Below are 23,870 nucleotides of genomic sequence, written 5' to 3'. Positions count from 1 at the left end.
AAATAACCGTATTTATGATCAAATCTGAATTTATTTACAACGTTTCAATCAACACATCAAACTGGGGAAATATGAATGTCCCTTCCCCAGAAGACATGACAAAAAGTACAAGCTGAAATGTACTAAAACATCAAAATTTACTGGCAATTATAAAGAATTGTTTTGAAAACTTCTTACAATTAAAAAGCTGCACAGATAATAGTTCCCCTCTTAACTTTGATCAACAAACAGTTCTTGAAAATAACCTTCTTGACATTATGTTGCTGTTGTCGTTCATACTCCCTTAGTTGTACCTGACAACTCCGCTCTAGACATTTGGAAAATCTACTTTAGTTCAGCAACAAAGTGGGCCTACCTCCTTAGAGGTTGAAGTAGTAGAGGCGTAGTTTCTGCTATGAATTGCAAACGATTGAAACGTATTTCGAAACAGGACCAGGTGTCACCCAGCTGTGAAAAAACGTATCGTGAGAAAGGCTCACGTTCGCAATGTGACTGACAACATGAATGAACATCTGCTTCGCTTCTGAGCTCTGTGATTTGTTTTCTTTCTTCTTTTCTGCGCAGCACCTGATGTTTAGCTCCGTAACAGTATGGGAGGTAACCAAGTAAACAGATGGGTTGAGTCAGACATTCTTCAATTTGGAGCCATTGGCATGGAAACAGTGAACTGTCACGCCAATCTTTCAAGCAAGTCGTAAACTATCCAGTTCGACACATTGAGATTAAAGTTTGTGCTTTTACTAAATGAAATATTTTGAGCATCGTAGGAACAATAACACGTCTGTTCTCTTCATTGCACCCATCATCCATCTTTTCTCCTCGTTGAAGGAACTGCTAATGAGTGTTTAAGTTGACGGGGTTCCTCCACGGCCACTCTCTTTGTTGCCTCCTCCCCCTCTCCCTCACTCCTTGCACATCTTGCGCACGATCAACGCACCGCAGTCTCCGAAGAAAAATTCAGGCTCGAGATCGCAGCCCGTCACGCTTTTTGCAACTTTTGCGCCAGACTTTGGATGGCCCCGTGCAACTGAAGGCCGCCTGTTGTGTGTTTTTCTCACGCAGCCATGAAGAGTCCAGGGCACATTTTGATCTCTGTCTTGTTCATGCTTCTTCTTGCGGCACACTCTCTTGCACAAAACGGTGAGTGGATCTTTGTCTGTTTTTAGCGAGCCTGAAAGTCAATACGTGCTTTTTTTGAAAAATAAAAAGTAGCTAAATATCGTCATCAAATTGTTAATTTGTCAACACTGACTATGCTTATAGTCTCTGTTCACAGCCATGTTGTTAGTGGAAGCAGAGCACGTCAACTAACAGATCACTCTGAATTCAATTGAATTTGTTGACGGTTTTTTTCTATTAAACAGGTCATAAATATTTAATATGAAACGATATCCAATCCAATATATATACTGTGTGTGCATACACACACACACAATCGGGACATCGGGATGTAATTCGGGCTTGAAAAATGTAGTCGGATGCTGACGAAGAGAGGAAAGGTAGTCCGCACTGAAGGGGTCCCTCTCCCTGAAGGAACAATAGCAGACATTGAGGACAGCTACAAGTACCTCGGTATACCACAAGCCAATGGCAACCTCGAACTGGCAACAAGGAAAGCGGCTACGGCCAAATACCTCCAGCGGGTGAGGCAAGTCCTAAGAAGCCAGCTCAATGGCAAGAATAAGACCCGGGCAATAAACAGCTATGCCCTGCCAGTGATCAGATCCCCGGCACTCATCCTGGGTGCTCAGGAGCACCAGAGCCATTGAGGCCCAGATATACCACACCAGACTAGACCCAAGGTGTAGGTTGTGCAAAGAGGCACCTGAGACGATCCAACACATAACTGCAGGGTGTAAGATGCTGGCAGGGAAAGCCTACATGGAACGCCATAACCAAGTAGCTGGCATAGTCTACCGAAACATCTGTGTGGAGTACGGACTAGAAACCCCAAGGTCAAAATGGGAAACACCTCCGACATCACCACAACATCGGACATCTCAGTCCAGAAATGTGCAGTGCTGGGAACAGCAAGGATACTGCGCAGAACCCTCAAGCTTCCTGGCCTCTGGTAGAGGACCCGAGCTGAATGAGGGACGGACACCACCCGAGGGGGGTGAGACGAGGAATATTTTATATATATATATACATATACATACAGTGTATATACTGTATATACACACACATTCATCTTCCGAAGCGCTTCGTCCTCACAAGGGTCGCGTAACCTTTGCGCAACCTATCCCAACTGACTTTGTGCAATACACTGGACTGAAGTCTAAAGTCATCCTTTAGACATTTAAACATCACCATTCTCTTTGGTTCTTGTTTTGGTTGTTTTAATGTTTCTCTGGTCTGTTGTTCTCGACCACATAACATCATGACTCACATACCCATCTCACTCATCCTTTTTCTACCTCGAGACATCAAAGCTTACAGTCATAAAGTTTACTGTCAGCAGAGTAATCAAAAGAACTTTAAAGCTAGTTGGATGTTTCCATAGCCTCTTAAACCGGCAGTAAGTGTTCCCGGTCCATGTCCGAGCACTGAGTGGCGGCCCTTCTGGGAGGGAAAAACTAAAACCACAGTTATGCAAAAGCCACGCTCCCAGAAAATCATCTTGTGTTCTAAGTAACTGGAAGAGCACATCTGGCCAGTCGGGTCCCCCAAAACTCACACTCCCCTTCCCTCCTTTTTCCACAGGGGCTTGTTAAGAAGCCCCTACCCCCGAGACTCTGTAAACTCATTAAGCCCCCATTTGAAGCAGTTTAGCCAGGAGCCAAAGTCTCAACCATTGTCTCTCAACTGACATGTCTGTTTGGATGACCTTTGACATCCCAGAAAGTCCGTGGTGAGGCAAATAGCGGCTTTTAAGAAGGTGTTTAGGTGAGCAATAACACATACTGCCCCCAACTAAAGCCGCCACAAATCCTGTGTGTTTGTTTTGTTCCAATGGGGACGGTAACAGTTTTCTTTCCCCTGAAAGAGGGGAAAGTACATCTTGTTCTCTTTGTTTAGATTACGATGTCGACTCGCTTCTGACCCGCACAGGTGGTGTCAGATGGGAGTAGAGCGGTCTGGAAAGTCACTACTCTCTGCTGAATTTGAATGGTGCGCTTGAATCATCAATTCTGTCGCTATAGATGAAAATCATCAGTGTTGAATTTGAGGTTACTTATCCCCAGAGCCAGCATACAAATGAACAAAAAGATGAATAAAGTCACACTCCGAATGTTACAATTGAAAAAAGAGCCTCTCTATGCCCCAAAATCTCATTCACCATGCAAATAACAAGCACCAACACCTTCCCCCGAATGAATCTATCCTCTGTATTTTTGCAAAACCCTTTCAGGTCTTGGGATCTTCGTCATCAACTACATGTATTCTGATGTGAAGTCTGGTTGTTCTAGTCAGGATTCTGCTAACATATATTTTAAACGTTTAATTTAGCAAATTCCTCTTTAATTCAAATACATTCCAGTTAAATCCCATTATGGAAAGATTTCAACCATAAATGTACATAACCACCACCTGGCTGAGTAGGGCCGCTGGGCAAAGATGTAATGTAATTTTCAAGCCACAGCCTTATTACGCTCTTTGAAACATTATGACAAAGCCCGAAAGTAAGCAGAGCTGCATTGAGTTTTGCTAGATGCAGAGCTTCGCATTAGCTTCTGATAAGCGATTGGTGATGATGTGCTGACTCGACTCCACAAAATATGAATACACTGCATAAAAACTCAGGGCTCAATTTGTAGACAATGCTAATTCTGAATCTCAAGTGCATGAAACAGGAGAGCCCCCTCAAAGCAGATTCATGTCATTAAGACAACCTGGGAACTGTTCTCCTTTGTAGAAGAAAAACCTGAGTATTTCTGCGATTTTCCTTTTTAACACAGTAAGCTCTGAGGAGTTGATGAATAGAAATCAGAACGAAAAAGCATTTCCTTTCTGTCTCTTAAGCACCAGAGTGTTTCCCAGGAGGCCATCGCACACTGCGAAACCCCTACCGGAGCGTCGACTTTGACTCCACTGAGATCCAGAATACAGCCATCCAGGAGCTGGTCTGTGACCACTCGCTGGCACCGGGCTGGTACCGATTCAAGATTGACAACAAGCCGGCGGAGATGCCAACCACCTGCGTAGAGGTACCGTATGTCCAAATTTCTGTTGCAGATGGTGATGATGACATAGCAACACACCAAACCATATCTGCATTCACAGCAATAGCCATGATGTTATTCTGAAAATGTTTCAAAAAGGCATCAGAAGGATGAAGAGGACGGGAAGCACAGAGGTTGACCAGTCTCAGGGCCCTTGTTACTTTTTCTCTCTCGGGCAGATGAATCGATGCGGGACGCAGGCGCCCGTGTGGCTCTCACTGAAAGGCAAATCCTTACCGAGGCCTGGCGAGGTGCTCCAGTTGTCTGCCTGTGCCACCTGGCAGTTCTTTCATGGCAGCACCAAAGACTGCTGCCTCTTCCGCATTCCCATCACGATTCGCAACTGTGGCAACTTCTTGCTCTACTATCTGCAGCCCACTCAAGGATGCATGGGATACTGCGCGCAAGGTGTTCGCATTTGCTTCATAGTCCCGATTTTGGAGTGTTTGTCCATGTGTAACCAAAATCTGTCTGCTGTTCAGTTGCTCCAACTCTGGCACCTGGATTCTGCCCACCGGGTGAGGTGGAGGTCAACGGTCGTTGTAAAGGTGAACTAAGTTGAGAACGGTGTTGACAGACTTCTATGCAGCTGCCCTAACTGTCAGCTTGCCTCCTTGCCGATAGCCGCGCTTCCGTCGTTGCAGTCTCGGCCCATCATCAGCTCAGAGCTAATCGGCTACAGCATCCATTTGAAGTGCTCCTTCATCCCACCGGTATCCAGTCACCTGCTCGGCTTCCATGTGGTTTGGGCACGGCACATCGACCACAGCATGAAGGCCGAAATCCAAATCCACCAAGAGTCCACATTGAAGACCTTCTCGCTGCTGGAGATAGACGGCGTTCACTTCAGACTCGGAGAGACGGTAATACTTGCCAGATGCCCTTTTCAGTTTGACCCTTTAGTGGATGAATTTGACCCCTCGTAGCCAAGGTTTAGTGCTCCAAAGGACAGCAGAGGGCAATGGGAGGGCTGTGTGTGTGTGTGTGTGTGTGTGTGTGTAGGGACGGAGTTGCATAAGAAGCTGCAGCACAGCTTTGTCTTCTTCACACCTGTTATTGATCATTGCTGATGCTTTAAATGTCCAAACTACAACCTGAGGGGCATTTGCATCCTTTGTGATGCCAAGAAACTACTTTCAAAATGGTCAGTTTACTACCGATAAATTATTTTTCTTATCTACTTTCACAGAAAGCTGTGATGTAGAAGTTTTTCAAAGTAACTAAGAAAAACTTAACTACTTGCCCAAGAAATGAAGAATCTCAAGTTAGTTCTGTATGTGAGCGTAAGAGGGAAAAGGATGACCCTCCCCGCTTAAAACGTTCAAATAATGAGCCTTTGAGGGATGACAAAAGTAAAGGCAGCAGTGGATCCAAAAGCGAACCGGCGACAGTTGGCAGAGTTTAAAGGGAGTGTTTAAATCGAGAGAGAGGGTCTGATGATCCAGCTCGGGACACAATGGTGGCTTGCAAACAAGAAGGTGAAGCTCCGGCTTAGGGTAGCAGAGCTGAGGGCGAGAAGAAGGAATGGCACGAAGCACAAGTGTGGAATCAAGTAGTCCGTGGAGGAAAAAGGTCAAAACGGAAAGGAAAGCATGTGCACTTGTAAAGGCCGAAATACCACTCAGAATGCAGATCAGCAGAGGTATCACACGCGGGAGGATCACTGCAGGTGTGGGAACACCCTCCGAAAATTACCTGGCCCAGCCTGATAATTAAAAGAAAAAGACAAACAGAAGGTCCCCGGAAGTGGACCTCCCAAAATAAATGACCAAGTGACAATAAATACACAGAAGGAAGAGGGCCTGTGACAACACATCACAGAGAGACTGCCATGTGCAGGGTTGTAATCTTCTCGTCAGTCAAAGGAACGAGTGGCAACATGCTTTTTGCACGGTGTCACGATTGGAGGAGTAGGAAACATCTTTTCGCATTACGCACATTGTTGATAATAACACGATAATGTATTTAGCAGTTCATTTCCTGGAGCAATTACTTGTCACCGGGAAACAGGAAGAAGTGACACTGAGGTGAAGTCATCCTCGCAGCTCGCCGCCGCACAGCTGCGGACCGCCGGGTTGCCATATTTGGGCTCTGGGGTGGGATTAGTCGTGTCTGCAACATGCTCCAGTAAGCTCGCTCACAAGGCCACTCACGACATAACTTTGATTGGGGAGCGAGGTCCAAGATCAGTTTAATGTTGTCATTGTGCCAGTGGGAAATGTTTTGATTGATGAAAAATAAAGTTTGCGTGAGACCTCACAAGTCAAAGATTGTTGATTTTTATCTTGCAGTTCTCGTGCAGCGTGTCCACATTCCGAGTCAATGTCAACCACAGTCGATCTTCTGCTCGGAAGAGTGAGGCCTTCTACGCTGGGCTGAAGGTGAACAGGCAATCTGGTTTGAAGTGAAAGGAGAAAAGGAGCAAACCCCCATTTGCTTTTTCTCTCAAGTTTTCTGTGGAGTCGCTCCACATAGCAGAGAATGGCGAGGAGCATGAGGTCAGAATCCACAGCACTGTGCCTCTCCCCTGCTACGGCTTCACCCGGTGCGGAGTCCCCCTGGTGTTGGGTGTGCACGAACCAGGTGACATTAGCTGCTTTGAGCTAATCAGCAGTGTGCAAAATACACAGGAATTCTGCACAGCCATTTCACTCAACTAAAACAGGCAGGCTGGTTTTGCATATGCATTTCAATGGATGGATGATGTACTGTCTGCTGCATGGATCATAATCACGGGCATAGTTTTCTTTTAGATCAGTGGTTCTTAACCTTGTTAGAGGTACTGAACCCAACCAGTTCATATGCACATTCACCGAACCCTTTATTAGCGAAAAATAAAAATATGCTTTTTTTTTTTTTAATAAATTCAAGACATTAAAAAAATGCATTTATTAAAAAAGAGAAGAGAGAGAAAAAGAACTGAAATAGAATTTCAAGACATAAGTATACGTTTTTCAAATGTGCAAAAAATGAACCAGCCAGTGATGGCCAATCTGACGTGTTGTGACCAAATGACATCTTGAGTCAGGGTGTCTTAACCTCCATGGCAGAGGCTCTGTCGAACCCCTGAGACTGATTCACCAAACCCCTGGGGTTTGGTCGAACCCAGGTTAAGAACCACAGTTTTAGATGAATAGTTATAAACAAGTTCCAACTCTTAAAAAATACTTTGCTCATCAAGTATCGCCACAATGACTATTCAAACACTTTGAGATATTGCAATTTTCTTCTTGCTAAAATTCTTTTCACAGTAACTTGAAAAATACTTGAACGAATGTATATGTAATAATATGAAGAGGCATTCCTATGATTTCACAGACATCGTGGCCTCCTGAGGAAATCCGTAACTATAATGTGGCCCATGACAAAATGTATTTTGACCCCCTGATATATTTATTGTATTGCATGTGTTGCACCACCCAAAGAATAGACCTGAGAGATGTCAGTGTGATGGAGCACACAAACTGTAGTCACTTTCGCTTTGCAATCCTGAGAAGTCGCGAAGTCTCGGTTGTAACAGTCGAGATTTTTAATATGAAGTTTTTATGGCACCACCCATCACCGTCGGGTTTATGATCGAATAATATGTAGTATGTATGCACAGACAAACACATATTCATACTAGTTGTGATTAAAACGTAACATTGCTTCCTTACATGGCATTGCGCTCACGCCTTACCCTCTTCGCCCTGGTGTCTACAGATGGCCTCGGACACGAGGTCTCCAATGTGGTGCTGTCTGCCTGCCAGGTGCAGCTCCGTCCGACTGCATGTAGTGAGGGAAGCTGCGGCCAGGCGTCATTCTTCATCACCGCCGTCACTGACTTCATGCGTGATGGAAACCGGATCAGTTTGATCAGCCCCCTGCCTGAAAACAGCACATCGCACGTGTGGAGTAGCTACACTCCAATATCACTGAAAGTGGGTTCTTACTGATGTTCCATACATTAAGAAAACAAAAAACAAAATGTTGCATGCACAAAATAAATAAATGTTTCAGAAAAAGAACTGTACACAGTATAGAATGCAATATACATATAATATAGACATATAAGCAGATATGCAACTACAAATATAAAGCATAAGCCATGTGTCCGCTGTGCCACATGCACACAATGTAGTATATGAGTGCGTTTTTACAGGAGCTTCTTTTTTTTCCACATTCCAGGCTCTGATTCCGCAAGTAGTAGCCATTCAAGTCACAATATTAAGGCTTCCCCCCAGCCATAACAAAAGCTGGACTTATAAAATGGCTCAACAGTATGTAGGGTGGTTATACAATTGCTGACTTGCAGAAGATAATGTGCTACTTTCAGTGTAAAAAAATATTGATCCTTGGGGTATTTTGATCAAAGTATGGCACAGACATCTTATTAAGATATCTGGAAACTGTTCCAAATTGTGGAAAAAAAAACAATGCAGAACGTCCTTAACGTGATGTGGGCAGTTGGATTAATGAAGACTCTTGAGATTTTTGAAGAACTTCCAAAGCCTCTTCAGAATGAGTTAGGAGGTCCTTGGGGAATGCTGTGGGATCGCTGAAGGTCAAGACTTTAATGAAGGCGACTCAATTTGATGTATCATTGGAGTATAAATTAATTAAATGGCAGTATTCACTCTTTACATAAGATACACAAGATTTGAACTACGTCATGAGACTTTTGGAGAGGTCAATGATGATCTTCTTACATGATCATTAGATATGGTTTTAACAACTTCTTGGTGCTGAGACAATTTCACCATCTGTTTTTCATGAAAACATCAAAGCCAGGGGTCAAAATGTCAATGGCAAACTCCCTTTTGTGTTTGGTGTCCTATTCCCACCTACAGGTCATAGTTCAGGATGTTCCCACTTCTGTCTGCTACTCACTGACAGACCCACATGTCATTACGCTGGATGGCAGGTATTTGAAGGACAGAGAAGACCTCATCAAAAGACATACTTACCAGCTTTCTCTCACATGATCACACAGGCACTATGACAACCACCAGACTGGCACGTTTGTGCTGTACCGGAGCCTCGCGAGGGACTTTGAGGTCCATACCCGGCAGTGGGACTGCGGCAGCCGACATTACGCCGTGGCTTGCAGCTGTGGCATTGCGGCGCGAGAGGGTAATGATGTGGCCACCGTTGACATGTGCAATGGCCAACAGCAGGAAACGAGGCCAAAGCTCACTGTGAAAGGCCTCGACAGAGAACACAACGGCAGCCGCCGTGTCCGCGTTTCTCATCATGGGAAGAAGATCACTGTAGGTATCCGGTCTTGCAAATCAGATCAATATTTGCGTGGCACAGGACATATCACCATGAAGTCCTACATAGTGTGATCCAAAAAGTGAAGGATTCTGGAATGGCACCACAAGTAAACAAACCCTTCCATGTCATTTGACAAAGGCAAAGTGGTTGAGAAAATATCGACAGGATCTATTTCGAAAATCGAAAAAATCCAAATTAAAATATCCGCTTTTTGATGCATTTCTGGTGGCGTAACACCACAAACACACAAGTTTTTGTCAGGGGCTTGATTCAGGTCAGTTGTATTCACTTGTGTTCTGCCACCTGGACGTCTCTGAGCATTTATTGTTTACAAACATTGTGAAGTGTCCTAAAAGGAGTCGTACTGGCTGCTGCCACTCCTATTACAGATTGCCTTTCCCTCTGGGGCCTTTGTCCGGGCCGACGTTGACGACTGGGGGATGAGCTTGTCTGTCCGGGCACCAAGTGTTGACTATGGCAAGACGCAAGGCCTCTGTGGCACCTTTGATCGCAATAGCAACAATGACATCCATGGCTACAAAGGCGTCCATGATGACTTGCATGCATTCATAGAGGACTGGAGGTGGGTCACATGATCATTTACTGTCGCTGTGTTGTTGGACGTTTACTCACGTGTATATGTTTTGGTTAGGATAGCTCCTGGCGAGAGCTTATTCGATAAAACGCCCCCAGGTTCGAGACAAGAAGAAATGAGACCTTTCTGTCAATGCCAGAAAGGATACAGTTCGCTTTCCTCCTCCGATGAAGGAGTCGGGCATATGTCTGGTCTCCTCACTCACTCTGACTGCATTGCACAGGAAAATGTGGATTATACTACTCTGTTTCCCTCACTGGATACGACATTGGAATATGTCACGGGTCTCCAAAGAAAGGGAATAAATCTGAATGTGTCCTCCAGTCAGCCCTTGGAGGGGCGGGGCCATCATTTCAGTGTGCACAATGATGAAGAATTCGAAGATGATCATTCGGGATCTGATGACAGACTCATGAGACACAAAATGTTCAAGTTCCAGTCGGCCTCTCAAAGCATCAGCCAGGCTGACCTGGAGCACCTTGCCTACTTCTTCCCAGAGGATCACCTCGTAAAAGCGGGACTACAAGTCCAACCTCGCTGGCCCACACCAAGCGGCCTGACCTCTGGCAAAGCACTGGAGGCGTGCCACACAGCTTTGTCCAATTCCACAATTGGCACTGTGTGCCGTGAGCTGTTGGGACGTCGCCTTGAAGAGGCTGTGAATCTCTGCATCCTGGACCTACAATTAAAAGATGACCTGGGATGGGATGAGGCAATGCTACCATACCTAGCGAACGAGTGTGAGCGGAAGCTGCTGGAAAACAGGGCCCAAAGAAACCACGGAGTGCTGGGTCACCCCGGAAGCCCAGAGGAGGTGGTGACAGCACTGCGCTGCCCCAATTTCTGCAGCGGCAATGGAGAGTGCACAGAATTTGGCTGCCAGTGTCACCGAAGCTTCAGTTCATATGACTGCAGCGTGACCATCGGTGAGTGTCTTCCATCACAATACTTGGAGTTGAATGCTCTTTATTGAAAATTCCTGTCTCTGTTTCACCTCGGCAAAGGCCAGCCGGTAGAGCTGATTGGTCTGGAAAACGGCGGCCTATGTGACCTCAGAACATTTGACTGCCGGAAAGTACGGGTCTTCGGGTGGGGCTTTATAGAGTCACCTGACCTGAGCTGCCATGCAACCAGACTGAAGGTGAGCGACCTCCAGGTTCCTTTCAAGCCTATGTTTCCATCAAGCAGCATGATTTACTTCAGTATGGTATGCAATATTTAGTGTCTCTAACATTAAAAGTTGCAAAAAATCAAAATAAGAAATTTTGCCCACCCCGGTTCACTGGTAGGTTACACTCTGACATGAGTTCATATCCGTCTCTCTAAATGTGGACATGTTCCTCTCCAGTATGTGAATGGCGTTTGGCTTCCAGGCGAAAAACAGAGAACAAGAGCCACTTTCCTCAGCTCCAAAGCCTTGGACTGTGACATCCCCTCATTGAGCAGTGAAGCCATCAGCACAGAAGACTTTATGATGGATGACAAACTGTATGCACGTTGGGAGATTAGGGTAGACGGCTGCTTTAATCTCCTAACTAGAGCTGTTTCTTGTATGTTGTATGCAGCCCTAACTGTTCCCCCAACCTTCTCCTCAGGTGACCAATGATGGCTCGCACTACAGTTTAGCCATGGCACTGACAATATATGACGGTAGTTGTCAGGTGTGCACAGAATCTCACTCAGGAATCTGTAAATTAAAGGTAATTTACATGGTGAACAGAAAGCCATGCCACAATCTCTTGGTCTTCATATGTTAACGATGGTGAATTACCTTTGTGGACTAGAAATTGATGGTCAGTGGGGGGTCTACTGATGACCAAAGCAGACATTGTTTGCTCAGATGTCATGTGTTGGGAAACACATGACATCTGCTTGTGACCATAAAAAGAGCCAAGTGGGTTTTTGTTGTCACAGGGCCAGGTTTTACAGAACATGGTCACAAAGAGAAGCCAACCTAAACTTGCCACAAGTCGAAATGTAGCTTTTGATGGTCTATTTCTTTGTGAATGTGTCTCTGGCAGGACCGGACGTGTAACATTGACGGAATGTGCTTTGCAGAAGGAGACACAAATCCAGGAAGTCTGTGCCTGCTCTGCGACCCGGACACTTCAAAATTTACCTGGTCGCTCAACCAAGGTATAGTACTTTACTGACCGTAAAGACTTAAGTCTTTACGGTCTTGTCATTAGTGGGGAGATCAGTCGTTAAGTGACTGCAGGAATGTCCACAATTACCACAAACATGCTCATATGGCTGCAAGCCTCAACACACAGCAGCAGCAGCAATGGGGGGTCCACATCGGCGCTTGCGTCCTTTTATGACGTTGCAGTGTTTGTGTTCTAGAGGCACTGCTTCTGCTGCTAAAAGACAGACGGCGGTAGATTTTACTGTGATGTCAGCCCACTGGGAGCCTGTTTTCCTCTATTAGCAGTTGAAAGGTGCTTTCCCAGCATGCACCTGTTGTTGAACCTCCACAAGAAGTATATGACTTGCTTGATCATGTTAACGCTTACCAACACTGACAGAGTCTCCAAAAATAAATTCAACAAAACAATCTGGAGAGAACTACAGTATTTTATATAAACATTTTTTTTTCCCAGTCAACCAGCCGCCCACCTTCCATCAACCTCAGGGCGAGCTCCGTACATTTGCCGGAGAGAACTTTGTCTTCCAGTTTGCCGCATCAGACCCAGAGGGTTCAGCCCTGCTCTTTCAGCTCGTCACCGGACCAAAGGGTGCCATCCTCTCACCTGCTGGGCTCCTTATTTGGAGGGTCCCATTACCTCCCGATGACAAGTGGATTCAGTCAACCATTCACTTCACGCTATCAGATGAGTGCAATGCCCAAAGCACTTTCAAGGTTCAGGTAGCTCCACATAATAAAAGAGAATAATCACCAAAAGGATGCAAAAGATTATATTTATCAGATGCACATTACTGGTTTGGTCCTGCATAGATCCATGTGGTCCCATGCGGATGTCAGAACAGCGGCACATGTGTGACTGATTTCACTTACCCTGCTGGCAGTGGAAAGTACCTTTGTGTATGTCCTGACGGGAAAGAGGGTGCCCTCTGCCATGAAGATGTAGACAAATGTTTGTCCGCACCTTGTGCAGTAGGAACGTGCATTAACACTGGTGGTGGATTTAGATGCAACTGTCCTGAAGGGCTGACAGGTAACGCAGTTTCATTATCCATCTGGCATCCTGTGGTTTACTTCCATGTCTCTGCAGGTGCAACTTGCCAGGAAGATATAGACGAGTGTCAGCGGACACCATGTTTCCCAGGCGTCCACTGTCTTAACAGTCATGGTTCCTACAACTGTGGTCCTTGTCCCCAAGGCATGCCGGGAAATGGCACAAAATGTCCTGGTAAGAATGTTCATACTCTCACAACCTTTGGACACATTCAGTGCTCAAAACAACAAAACATAATCAGTCTCCTTCATAAAGTGGACATGAGGCCAACCACCGTCACACCCAGATTGGCTCCAGAAACGACTGTCCCCAAGGTTAAGGAAGTTTGGATGCAGAGCACAACTGCAATTCCCCCAAGAATCCAGGTTGCCAAGATTATGCCAAGAGCAGAACCATTTGGGCTGCCAGAGTCCCCACCCACAGCATGGACGAGAATTAGCCTAAGCGCTGTCCTGCAGATTCATACAACCAGCGGCACTTCCAAGAATACAACCAGGATAGCAACTGACCCAGTCAAGGCTCATGAGAAGAAAACCACTGTGGTGCAGAACTCAGGAAAACCAGCTGCAGGTGAGGTTTTACTTGGAGGCTGGCCTCTGGCTGAAGTTGTAATAAAATGAGTGGAACTAGAAGATGATCCTTTTCTTGACATAACTTTTGTCTCTATATTAATTTTTTTTCTGCCTGTCACTGACACAGCAACATGCACCAGCAGGCCTTGCTTCCCTGGGGTCCCATGTATCAACAGAAGGCCGCCGCATGTCGGCTACGTTTGTGGCCGCTGCCCACCTGGCTTTCACGGCAATGGGCGGATCTGTATGAAGAGTGGCAAGGCTGGTAAGAAGGTTGAACATAGTGGGAGCCCAGTTTTGTTTTACTCAGGACTCCGTCAAAATGCTATCATCTTCTCTACTTCTTCAGCATCCAATCACCTTTCACTTGAGCAGAAAGCAGGCCCAAAGAGTCGATCTTCGCACATTAGCAGCAAGGTGTCCAGCCCTCACTTACCCCCCGTACCTTCCAGAGACGGCACCAAACGCTTATCTGTCACTAGAGATGCCCCATTACATCGAGCTTCACCTTTAGGGAGGGGAGGTGGTACCGGAAGGCGGCAGGTGGACACTGTTGATGCTGTTCGATCAACAATGAGTGCCATTTGTACTGTTGCCATCAACAGAGACAACGCGATACCCTCCAAGGGGGTTGTGGCGCCCCACGTGACAGACCCAAAAGTGAGTCTCATCTAGATGAAAGCATCATATGATTCAAAAACTAAACCATCTTCTGTTTGTGGTCATGTCTTAGCCGTCTGAACAAGCTGCACCCTACAAAGTAACTCCAGCATCTCCTCGCATAATCACTCAGCTTGGCCTTTTGGCAAAATCCTTACAGACAAAACCTCCACTTCGCAACTACTTTGAGTCCAGGCCTTGGACGAGACCTGCACGGCCTCTTGGAGTTTTGTCTGGCTCCCTGCCCGAGTCCGAGTTATGTGCAGACAGGGAAGCAGCCGTATTGACCCTGACGACTCCCCGTCACACTCCACCTCTCCAGAGCACATCTTCCATCCAGGCACTGATCAGTAATCATATGACGGAAAAGGAACACATCCTGTCATGCGCTGACCAGCCATGTTTTCCTGGTGTCCAGTGTGATACAGCGTTGGACGGCAGTACCCGCTGTGGCCGCTGTCCTGTTGGTTTCACCGGTGATGGAAGGATGTGTCGAGGTGCGTTGGAGTTTTCACGGTATTACTGAAAAGAAGGTTCGGTGGGCAAGCATATACGCCATGAATACGTCAATGTGTCCATGTGAGAGTCCTGCACATTATTCGAAGTTTGGTATTGTGTAATGTTGTAAGACGAGTTTTGTATTTTATGGATGATGCATTTCTTTCGTGAAGTGACATAAGCTTTGTCCAGTGCGCCTCTATGAAGAGGAAAACACCCTAAAATCCCTAATACTGTATTTGGCTAATGATTCTAATATTTTCAGAGGTTGATGTGAGCATAAAGTAAAGATGTCAACATAAATGTTGGTGACCATCGATTGCAGTTTTGGCACATTGGGCGACGTTTAGATTCCTACATTAAGGAATTAGACTGTCTTTACAGCAGCTCCTCTACTTTTTGTTCTACTTTCTTCCATTCATAACTTTGCTGCTTTAAATTGGGAATTTCTCTATTGTGAGACGAATAAAGGTTTTCTTGTCCTTATTCTTATTCTTAATGGTGCATCACTGTACGCCAAGTGAGGATGGACATATTATATTCATGTTGGCAACTAGAGAGGCATTTGAACTGTTTAATACAAGATTCCCTGGGAGCCACAAACTCTTTGGAATTCTAAAATGAATATAAATATTATTTTCCTCTCACTTTTCAATTCTGTAGCAGACAATTGTCGAAATAGGTCAGCGCGATATGTCAGCAAAATAGAGTAAAGTGCTCATCTCTGCTTTCAAGCAAAGCACATATACTGCCAACAAAACAACTGTCAAACACAGCAGCAAAGAAACTTTGGGAGCAGTCTTACCACAATGACACGAAAGGCAAACAAATTCACAACAGAAAAATGAACTGAATCGTCACTGATCATGATATAAACTCTTTCAATCTTTTTTTCCCCCCCAGCAATTTGTGAACCGGAGTGTTTGAATGGCGGGGCATGTATCGCTCCGGGGATTTGTCAGTGTCCCACAGGCTTTCATGGAGAGACTTGTCAGGAAGGTAAAGATTCATTTGATCATCGCGGTCGAGCAGAACCTCCACACAGCTTCTTGCCACTAATGAACGTCAATGTGTGTAGCTGTGTGCAGGGTCCCGTGTGAAAACGGAGGCACATGCACAGGATTGCAGACATGCTCATGTCCTTACGGTTTTGTTGGGCCGCGATGCGAGACCAGTGAGTTCACGGCCGCTGGAACTTCTCTTCCTGTTTTGAGTCAAGAACAGTTGTATTGTCGATTTATTGATATTGGTTTGAGTTATGAGCAAGTTTTTGATATGATGCAGTTTTTGATATTTCCCCTCCCACCGAAGTGGGAGGGGAAAAAAAGAGTTCATTGAAAGTTACAAACAGCCTAACACACCAATACTCAAATGAAAACGCTCACCTGCAGCTAAAATAGGCCAAAGCTATCTGGCCTTTTTTTTCTGACATCACACACTAGGCCACGGCCCTTAAAGGCACACGCAACACTACATGTGTTGTTGTTGGGTTTGTCCCGTTGTACAGTAATTATAGCTTATAAAGCCAGTTTGTTGCTTTACGGTCTCTTTATGTTTTGATATGATTCCATGCTATTTACAGTAAATGCTAGTATAACTTACTTTGTGGTATTTTTGTGGAGGGTTACAACGGATTGACGTACATTTCAATTTCAATGGGAAACATTGATTTGGTATGTAGTTTTGTTCAACTGAGTTACATTTTAATGAATGTAAAAAATGAAAATGTCAAGTCAAGATAGCACTTCAGTATGTTTCCCCCTTTTTAGATCTATGATAAAACATACTTAGCCATTTTCAAGCGTTAAGGGTGTCCATATGTTTGTGTTGTTGGTCACAGTGGTTTGCAGCCGCCACTGTCACAACAGTGGCCAGTGTGTCTCGCCAGATGAGTGCAAGTGTCAGCCCGGTTGGAGTGGACCTTCCTGTGAGACTGGTGAGCATGGATAAGAGATCAGCGTTCTGCGTGTGTACTTGCGATGCAACTGCATAGGTAACCCACGGCACAGGCCGCACTTTGGTTTGTGGCCCATGGTTTCAATTTCACATTACTGGTACACAGGATACTATAGAACTTGTATTTTAAGACAAGTTGTGTTATTACACAACATATTTGAAAAAGCACTACTTGTATCGTCTTTGAGGTTGGGAATTACAACGCTGAAGAAATGCATATGGCACAGTGGCGGGCCGTGCATTTCAACCTTAGGCCTTCAGCGACGTCACATACATTAACACGATATAGGCTCGTCAGGCAGCACTTAATTTCAGGAGCATTTAAAACCATCAAGTATGCATTCACAATTAAGAGCAGGAAACAACATTTACAGATATTGTCAAAAATAAAAAGATTTAAAAAATACTAAATAAAATGCCACCCAAATTACGCTGTATGATCATAAACAAACCTTTCCAATAAATTGCGCAATGTCGCAGTTTCATATAAGACACCAACCACACAATAACAAAACAAACTATTCTTTGAAATTAAAATTAACAGATCATTTGCATTTTGAGAATAGGCTTTACAACAGCAAATAAATGAAAATATTGAGCAGCTGAGATTGAACGAATTTGAATGCACAAAGCTGACTACAATGCGCCATTATAAATTGCAGGTGAGCTGATTTATTTGATACGTTTTTGTATCTTTGTCATTTTATTTCGTTACCATTAATACCAATGAAATAAAATAACAAGAAATGTAAAATAAAATTCATTTACTCACCAATGTAGTGCCTTTTCACTGAGCTGCAGACCTATGCGAGTGTCCCCAAACTTGTTTAAACGCACCTTAGTTTGTAAGTGCCCAGCCATGCTCTGATTTTTTTTCCCCCCCTCTCCCTCCCCAGCGTTTTCCTTTCTGAAGTCTGATTGTAATTTCCCCATTGCGGGACAAATAAAGGATATCTTAATCTTAATTGTTTCCTTGCTGCCTTGGTAAAACAACTTAAATTGGTAAATCCAGTGGAAGGTCCGTCTTGAAAATTATGTGGAAAGTAGTCCTGCAACCAGATCAACGTCTTCTCCTTGGGCCATTTTGGGTCAAAATGCAGCAACAGCTCCCTCTAGCAGGCGCTAATCCAATCACCGAACGCACACGTCCAGTGTCGACGTCAGCCCTTCTAGCGGCCGTGTTAAGCAGACTCGTGATCTGATTGGCTATTGCAAGCTGACTGTGCCCATTCACTTACAGTGCACAGGGGCCTGTTCTGTTTAATATTTAGACCCCGAGCAAGTTTAATTTACCTGGCAACACAAGCTATCTGAAATATGATTGGTTAAAAAACTACCGTAATAAATAAGTTATTTATCAAGTGGCTTTCAATGTTATTTAAAATAAGCCACTCGACTAAGTGAAAATAATATGACGTAAAGAATACAGAGAATAATTTTGTTTACATATTTATGAAAATAAAATAAGATTAATTAAATTTACGTTATTCTCAGAAAAGTACATTTATTATATTTACTTTTCTGAGAATGTTTAGGCCAGCAGAGAAGGCCATGCTGGCCCTGACGGAAAGCCACTAATATGGCAGGCCACAACATAACATGGATCAAGCATTTTCAGTCAGAGACAGGTCAAAATGTTCCTATTAAATCTCTAATGTGAATTATGCTGCCACGATGTCTCCATGTTGGCTTTGTGTAGCACTTTGCTCTCCAGTCTGCCTCAATGGAGGTTTGTGCATTCGGCCCGACATCTGCGACTGTCCTCTGGGTTTCTACGGTGCCCATTGTCAAAATGGTACGTGCATAATGATAACAAGTATTGCTATCATTTGGCCTCTGAACCACTGATGGTAGCTCCTCCGTTTGCAGCCATCTGCACACCACCTTGCAAGAATGGTGGTCTGTGCATGAGGAATAACGTCTGCTCATGCCTGCAGGGATACACCGGCACACGCTGTGAACAAAGTCAGTCACCAGCTGTTTTTACATTGCCGTCTTGACAAATAGCACTCTTGTGGAAAGTACCTTAAAGTGATGTCTGGATAAAAATCCTAGTACAGTCACAGAAAAATAACCTGGGTCAAAGTTATTTTGTACAAACTAAATTCCAATGATGTTGGGACAATGTCCATCTATCCATCCATTTTTTAATTTGATTTTCCTTACGAGGGTCACGAGCACGCTGGAGCCTATCCCAGCTGTCTTCAGGCAGTAAGCTGGGGACACCCAGAACTGGTTGACAACCAATGGCAGGGCACACATAGAATTCACACTCACAATCATCCCTACGACAATTTTAGTGTTCCTTTAATGTTTTTGGAATGTGGGAGGAAACTTGAGTACCCGGAGAACACCCACACAGGCGCGAGGTGGGGGGGGGGGCGGGGGGGGGTCTGCAAACTTTGGGACATTGTGTTGAATATAAATACAAACAGAATACCGGGTACAATGATTTGCATATTATGTTCAGCCTATATTTCATTGACTACACTACAAACACAAGATATTTAATGTTCAAACTGATCAACTTTTTTTTTCAAATTATCATTCATTTAGAATGATATGGCTGCAACACAATCCAAAAAAAACTAATGAGTGATGTTATCACACACATTAGCCTGGCCGTCCAAGAACACACCTATTTTGACTTGACTAGATGAACAACAATTAATCTAACCTACCACCATGTGCTTCTTCCACTGAGACGAGCAGTTTTTGAACGCCAATTGGCAATTCAACGTGGTCCCATAGCTTTGCTAACGCTGTGAACTGAATAACACACACAAAAAAAGAAAAAAAATACACCTTACTTGTATTTGTTTTTCTTACATTCAGTGACAGAGTATTTGTACTTGTGTACTTCCCACAACCATCCCTTACCTTCTCTCCAGGCGTGTGCGAGCACATGTGCATAAATGGTGGCCGTTGCGTTGGCCCCAATGTTTGTGACTGTCCATCAGGTTGGCGAGGAAAGAGCTGTGACAAACGTAAGAAGCGCTGGTTCTGCGTGTGTATTTTTATTATTGCCATTTGTGCACCCATGCTTAATCTCTGCGCCTTTTAATTTCTTTTTTTGGCCCTTGCAGCCAGTTGCGAGCAACAGTGCCTGAATGGGGCTGAGTGCGTTGGACCAAACACCTGTCACTGCACACCGGGCTGGGGTGGAATGTTGTGCCACATCCGTGAGTATCAATCACGACGTGCGCCACACATGCACATTATCTTAAGGTCCGTTCCACATTAGGTCAAGAAACACACTCCTCAGACATGAAAGAAAACTACCGGTGAGTGAACCCCCACCTGAGCACGCACTTGGTCAAAGAAGCACAAAAACAAAAAAAACTTCCTGTAAGGAAGGAACCTCAAAGAGAAGTCAGGCTCTATGGGATGAGAACAGTTGCCTAGGCCGGTTTGGATTGAGTTGAAGAGGACAGGATAAGGAATGGAGGGGAGATAAAGAGCAAAACGAGTAGAGCAGGGATGGGCAACGTAAATAATGGTGGGGGGGTGCAATTTTTCATCAGTGCTATTGGGGGGCCACATAGGAGAACGCACTTCCGAACCAGATGTATGACAAAAATGACCTTTTAAATATGGACAAAATACATGCTGTTAAAATGTTGAAAGGCTTTTATAATCCCCAATTTATATATAAAAGGTTGACTCTTCCAAGCGTTGGAAGCATAAACAACAAAATAACCACATACTGTCATTTTTTTTCCGTAGAGCAAAGAGCTGTATAAAAAAAATATGCCCATTCAAGGACGGCACAAAACCGCTGAACAGCAAACAAATATTACGGTCAATAACTCATTTGATGCATTTTCCCACAAAAACAACCCACTCAAAAGGTTAATATTATTGAGGTACAGTATTACGTTTGTACTGAATATCATTGCAAATCCACAAAAAAGTATTCATCCTAATTACGTTGTAGTACAGGGCAGTAGAAGACCCAGTGTACGCTCAACTAAGAAACGATTCCCATCTAGTGGTGATTGTTGATATTAGAAGTTAAAACCACAGCATTGTCACGGTCCCAGCCGGTTAGTGACATATCACATGAACAGTAACGAGACAACCGCACGAGTTGTGTAAATCACCTCAGGACTGATTCATTGTGCCGCACGCAATACAGTGCTCACTACGTGAGGTCTGAGTAAATCGAAGCCATGTTTGCACCTAATGACTGCCAAAGGACAGTTCTATTCATCATGTCACTGTTTGGAATTGTCAACTCATTGACCATTGCGGCGTATGTAGGTACTGGGCAGCATGGGAATAACTTTGTCAACTTTACCTAACTTGTGTGACATCATAGCAGAGCAGCATCTCAACGTTTTGGATACAAAAAGAAGTCGGTGACACAGTAACAAACTGTGGCGGCAAAAGAAAATGAGGGCTCAATTGATTTACTGAGTGTGTGTGTGTGTGTTTGTGCCATTTTTTCCCAAATGGCAATGTCCAAAAGTTGAAGGGCATGTCCAGGTGTCAGCGTAGCTTCATTGCATTCACTCACCATTTGTTTATTCAGGCAAGGAGGTCAAGAGTAAAGTTGTGGATGTTAGATCGGGCATTGTGATGATCATGTATAAACTGATCTTTCAAGCTTGTAATAACGTATCCTTCCATGAATGCTTTCAAATAGTGCTTTGGAAAACCTTATTCACCCAAGAGGCCTGCCTGCTTGCATGCCAAGTTCATTTTCCACCTACCTGACATAACATCTTGCTCTTAACTCTTGACCCAAGCAATGAGTGCACACCTCTTAATGCAGTAGTCATAAATGGCCACTGAGGGGCATACAAAACAACAATGATGAGACTTGGGTCAAGACTTCAACAACAGAACTGAACTACAACTTCTACATTTATTTACTGTATCTCAAGAAGAAAAAAATATATTTTTTATTCATCCATCTATTATCTGACCGCTGATCCTCACGAAGGTCGCGGGCGTGCTGGAGCCTATCCCAGCCGCCGTTGGGCAGTATGGGAAGTACACCCTGAACTTGTTGCAAGCGAATCGCAGATAGACTACCACCATTTCCACTCACAATCACACCAAAGCACAATTTAGAGAGTTCAGTCAACCTACCATGCATGTTTTGGAATGTGGGAGGAAACCGGAATACCCAGAGAAAACCCACGTAGGCACAGGGAGAACATGCAAACTCCACACAGGAATGTCGGGGCCGGAATCGAACCCACGACCTCTGCACTGTGAGGCAGTCGTGCTCACCCATTACCCATCGTACCGCCTATTTTTCATTTCACAGACAAAAATAAGTGATTTACAAAAAATATATATACAACCCCAGAGAACGTGGCTCCAACTGTGTGTGTGTGTGTGTGCGCGCGCGCGCGCGCGTGCGTGTCTCATCCCTCAGCTCAATGTCAACAAAAGTGTTTGTACGGCAGCCGCTGTGTGAGGCCCAACGTGTGCGCATGTCGCAGCAGATTCTCAGGTGCTCTTTGCTCAAGGAAGGTAAGAGAAATTCCACATATATATGTATATGTCTGAATATATATATGTACCTGTATATATTTGTTTTCTTCTCCAGCTGTCCATCTAGATTACGAGTCAAGGTTTTAGTGATTCTGAGGTGTCAGCTAATCATCTTCATCCTCGAATCCAATATCTGAAGTAAAATGATCTGTGCTTCCAAGAAAGGGCTCCATCCCAAGAAGGCAGCTATCTCTTTGCTAGCATGATGTTGTGTAATGCCCACCTAAAGTTGATACCATTTGGCCAACATCACTTTTTTATCCGATTATATTTAATTTAAAAGGGTCAATAACATTTCATTGTTAAACTCGTCTTTCCATGTATTTATTTGTTGTTGTGTACATTATATATCTTAACCAAGTAGAATTTGTGATGCCATTGTGTAATGCTTGTTTTAGAAAAATACAAATAAAGAAAGAATAATAATATATTTGTTTCCACCATGAGAGACACATAATATTATAATATGGGTGGAGTGGAAGGACACAGATATTTATTATTTTGAGCATTTTACATTTCCTGCTAAGAAAAATCTAAATGACAATGTTTGTACATGGGTCTTGGGAGTTACGTGTCAGAAGTTTCTCAAATAAAACAACAAAATTAATTTTACTCAAATACATACCTACAGATAGCAAAATCTGATATTTTTGACTTGGTCTCTCTCGCTCTCTCTTTTTTTTTTAACAGTATGTGAAAACACTTTATACCATTATTTTTTAGTACCGTTAAACTTGCCCCAGTGAGTCACTTACATTAATTGTTTGGCACATTTCTGTCAGAATATCAACCACAGCAAATGGGCATTTTCTAGTCTTACCTTTAATAGCCACAAACGATGTCAATGTGACATTTCACGCCGGAAATGTAAATGTGCTATTTCAGCGAATCATTTCAATTAGCATTCTCAATAAATAACGTATAAAAACTACCAGAAATTGGGACTATTTAAAAAGTCAGTGTCCAAGAGATGCGTGATGTGCAAATACACGTTTTGAGTACCTGTACCTCAATGTGTTACAATTGGAAAAAAAACGACAGAAATGTAAGTTTCTCTCAAGAGCGTTAAAACAAGTGAATGGCATTGAATTGGAGCGAAGGTGCAAATGCAAAGCTCGGCTGGGTCTGTTTTGCTCATTGAAAGTGCAGTTTTGCTCTTGGTGATCTGTACGGCTTGCCCTGCAGTCAGGCAGCATTTGCCTTTGCTGCCTGGGTTCAGGGCCAGCAGGTCTCAAGGAAATGAGGATTAAAAGTTTAATGAGGCCACATTAGCTGTGCACCACTTCCACGCTAATGGCCAGTGAATGATGTAAAATAAGCTTCGCTCGAGCGCTTGTTGCTGATTTCGAGCTCTTCAAACAGAGAGCAGAGGCTTGCGTAGCTGCCACGGCGCTGATCCAGAGGTTTTAATTCACTGCTTTCAAGAATAATCCAGCCCTTTCACCATGTGTGTCACTTGCCTTTT

General features: G+C 44.1%; 1 protein-coding gene across 1 annotated transcript; it reads left to right on the top strand.

The window, feature by feature from the left end:
* Positions 1-58: 58 nt before the first annotated feature.
* On the top strand, positions 59-22,833 carry si:ch211-246m6.5 (von Willebrand factor D and EGF domain-containing protein). The gene is made up of 32 exons (XM_052056868.1): positions 59-1,140; positions 3,964-4,148; positions 4,343-4,571; positions 4,646-4,711; positions 4,788-5,026; positions 6,455-6,544; positions 6,614-6,746; positions 7,866-8,083; positions 8,993-9,066; positions 9,136-9,412; positions 9,809-10,002; positions 10,072-10,940; positions 11,019-11,155; positions 11,363-11,524; positions 11,610-11,714; positions 12,036-12,150; positions 12,615-12,880; positions 12,971-13,190; positions 13,248-13,385; positions 13,467-13,781; positions 13,911-14,048; positions 14,133-14,443; positions 14,517-14,940; positions 15,845-15,940; positions 16,020-16,115; positions 16,782-16,877; positions 18,597-18,692; positions 18,767-18,862; positions 19,789-19,884; positions 19,984-20,079; positions 22,287-22,384; positions 22,461-22,833. Exons 1-32 carry the CDS (start codon positions 1,065-1,067, stop codon positions 22,470-22,472), a joined length of 5,763 nt encoding a protein of 1,920 aa, XP_051912828.1. The 5' UTR covers positions 59-1,064; the 3' UTR covers positions 22,473-22,833.
* Positions 22,834-23,870: the final 1,037 nt, after the last annotated feature.

Source organism: Hippocampus zosterae, chromosome 2 (assembly GCF_025434085.1).
Source record: "Hippocampus zosterae strain Florida chromosome 2, ASM2543408v3, whole genome shotgun sequence".
NCBI classification, from domain to species: Eukaryota; Metazoa; Chordata; class Actinopteri; order Syngnathiformes; family Syngnathidae; genus Hippocampus; species Hippocampus zosterae.
This window is presented reverse-complemented; position numbering and strand designations above follow the sequence as displayed.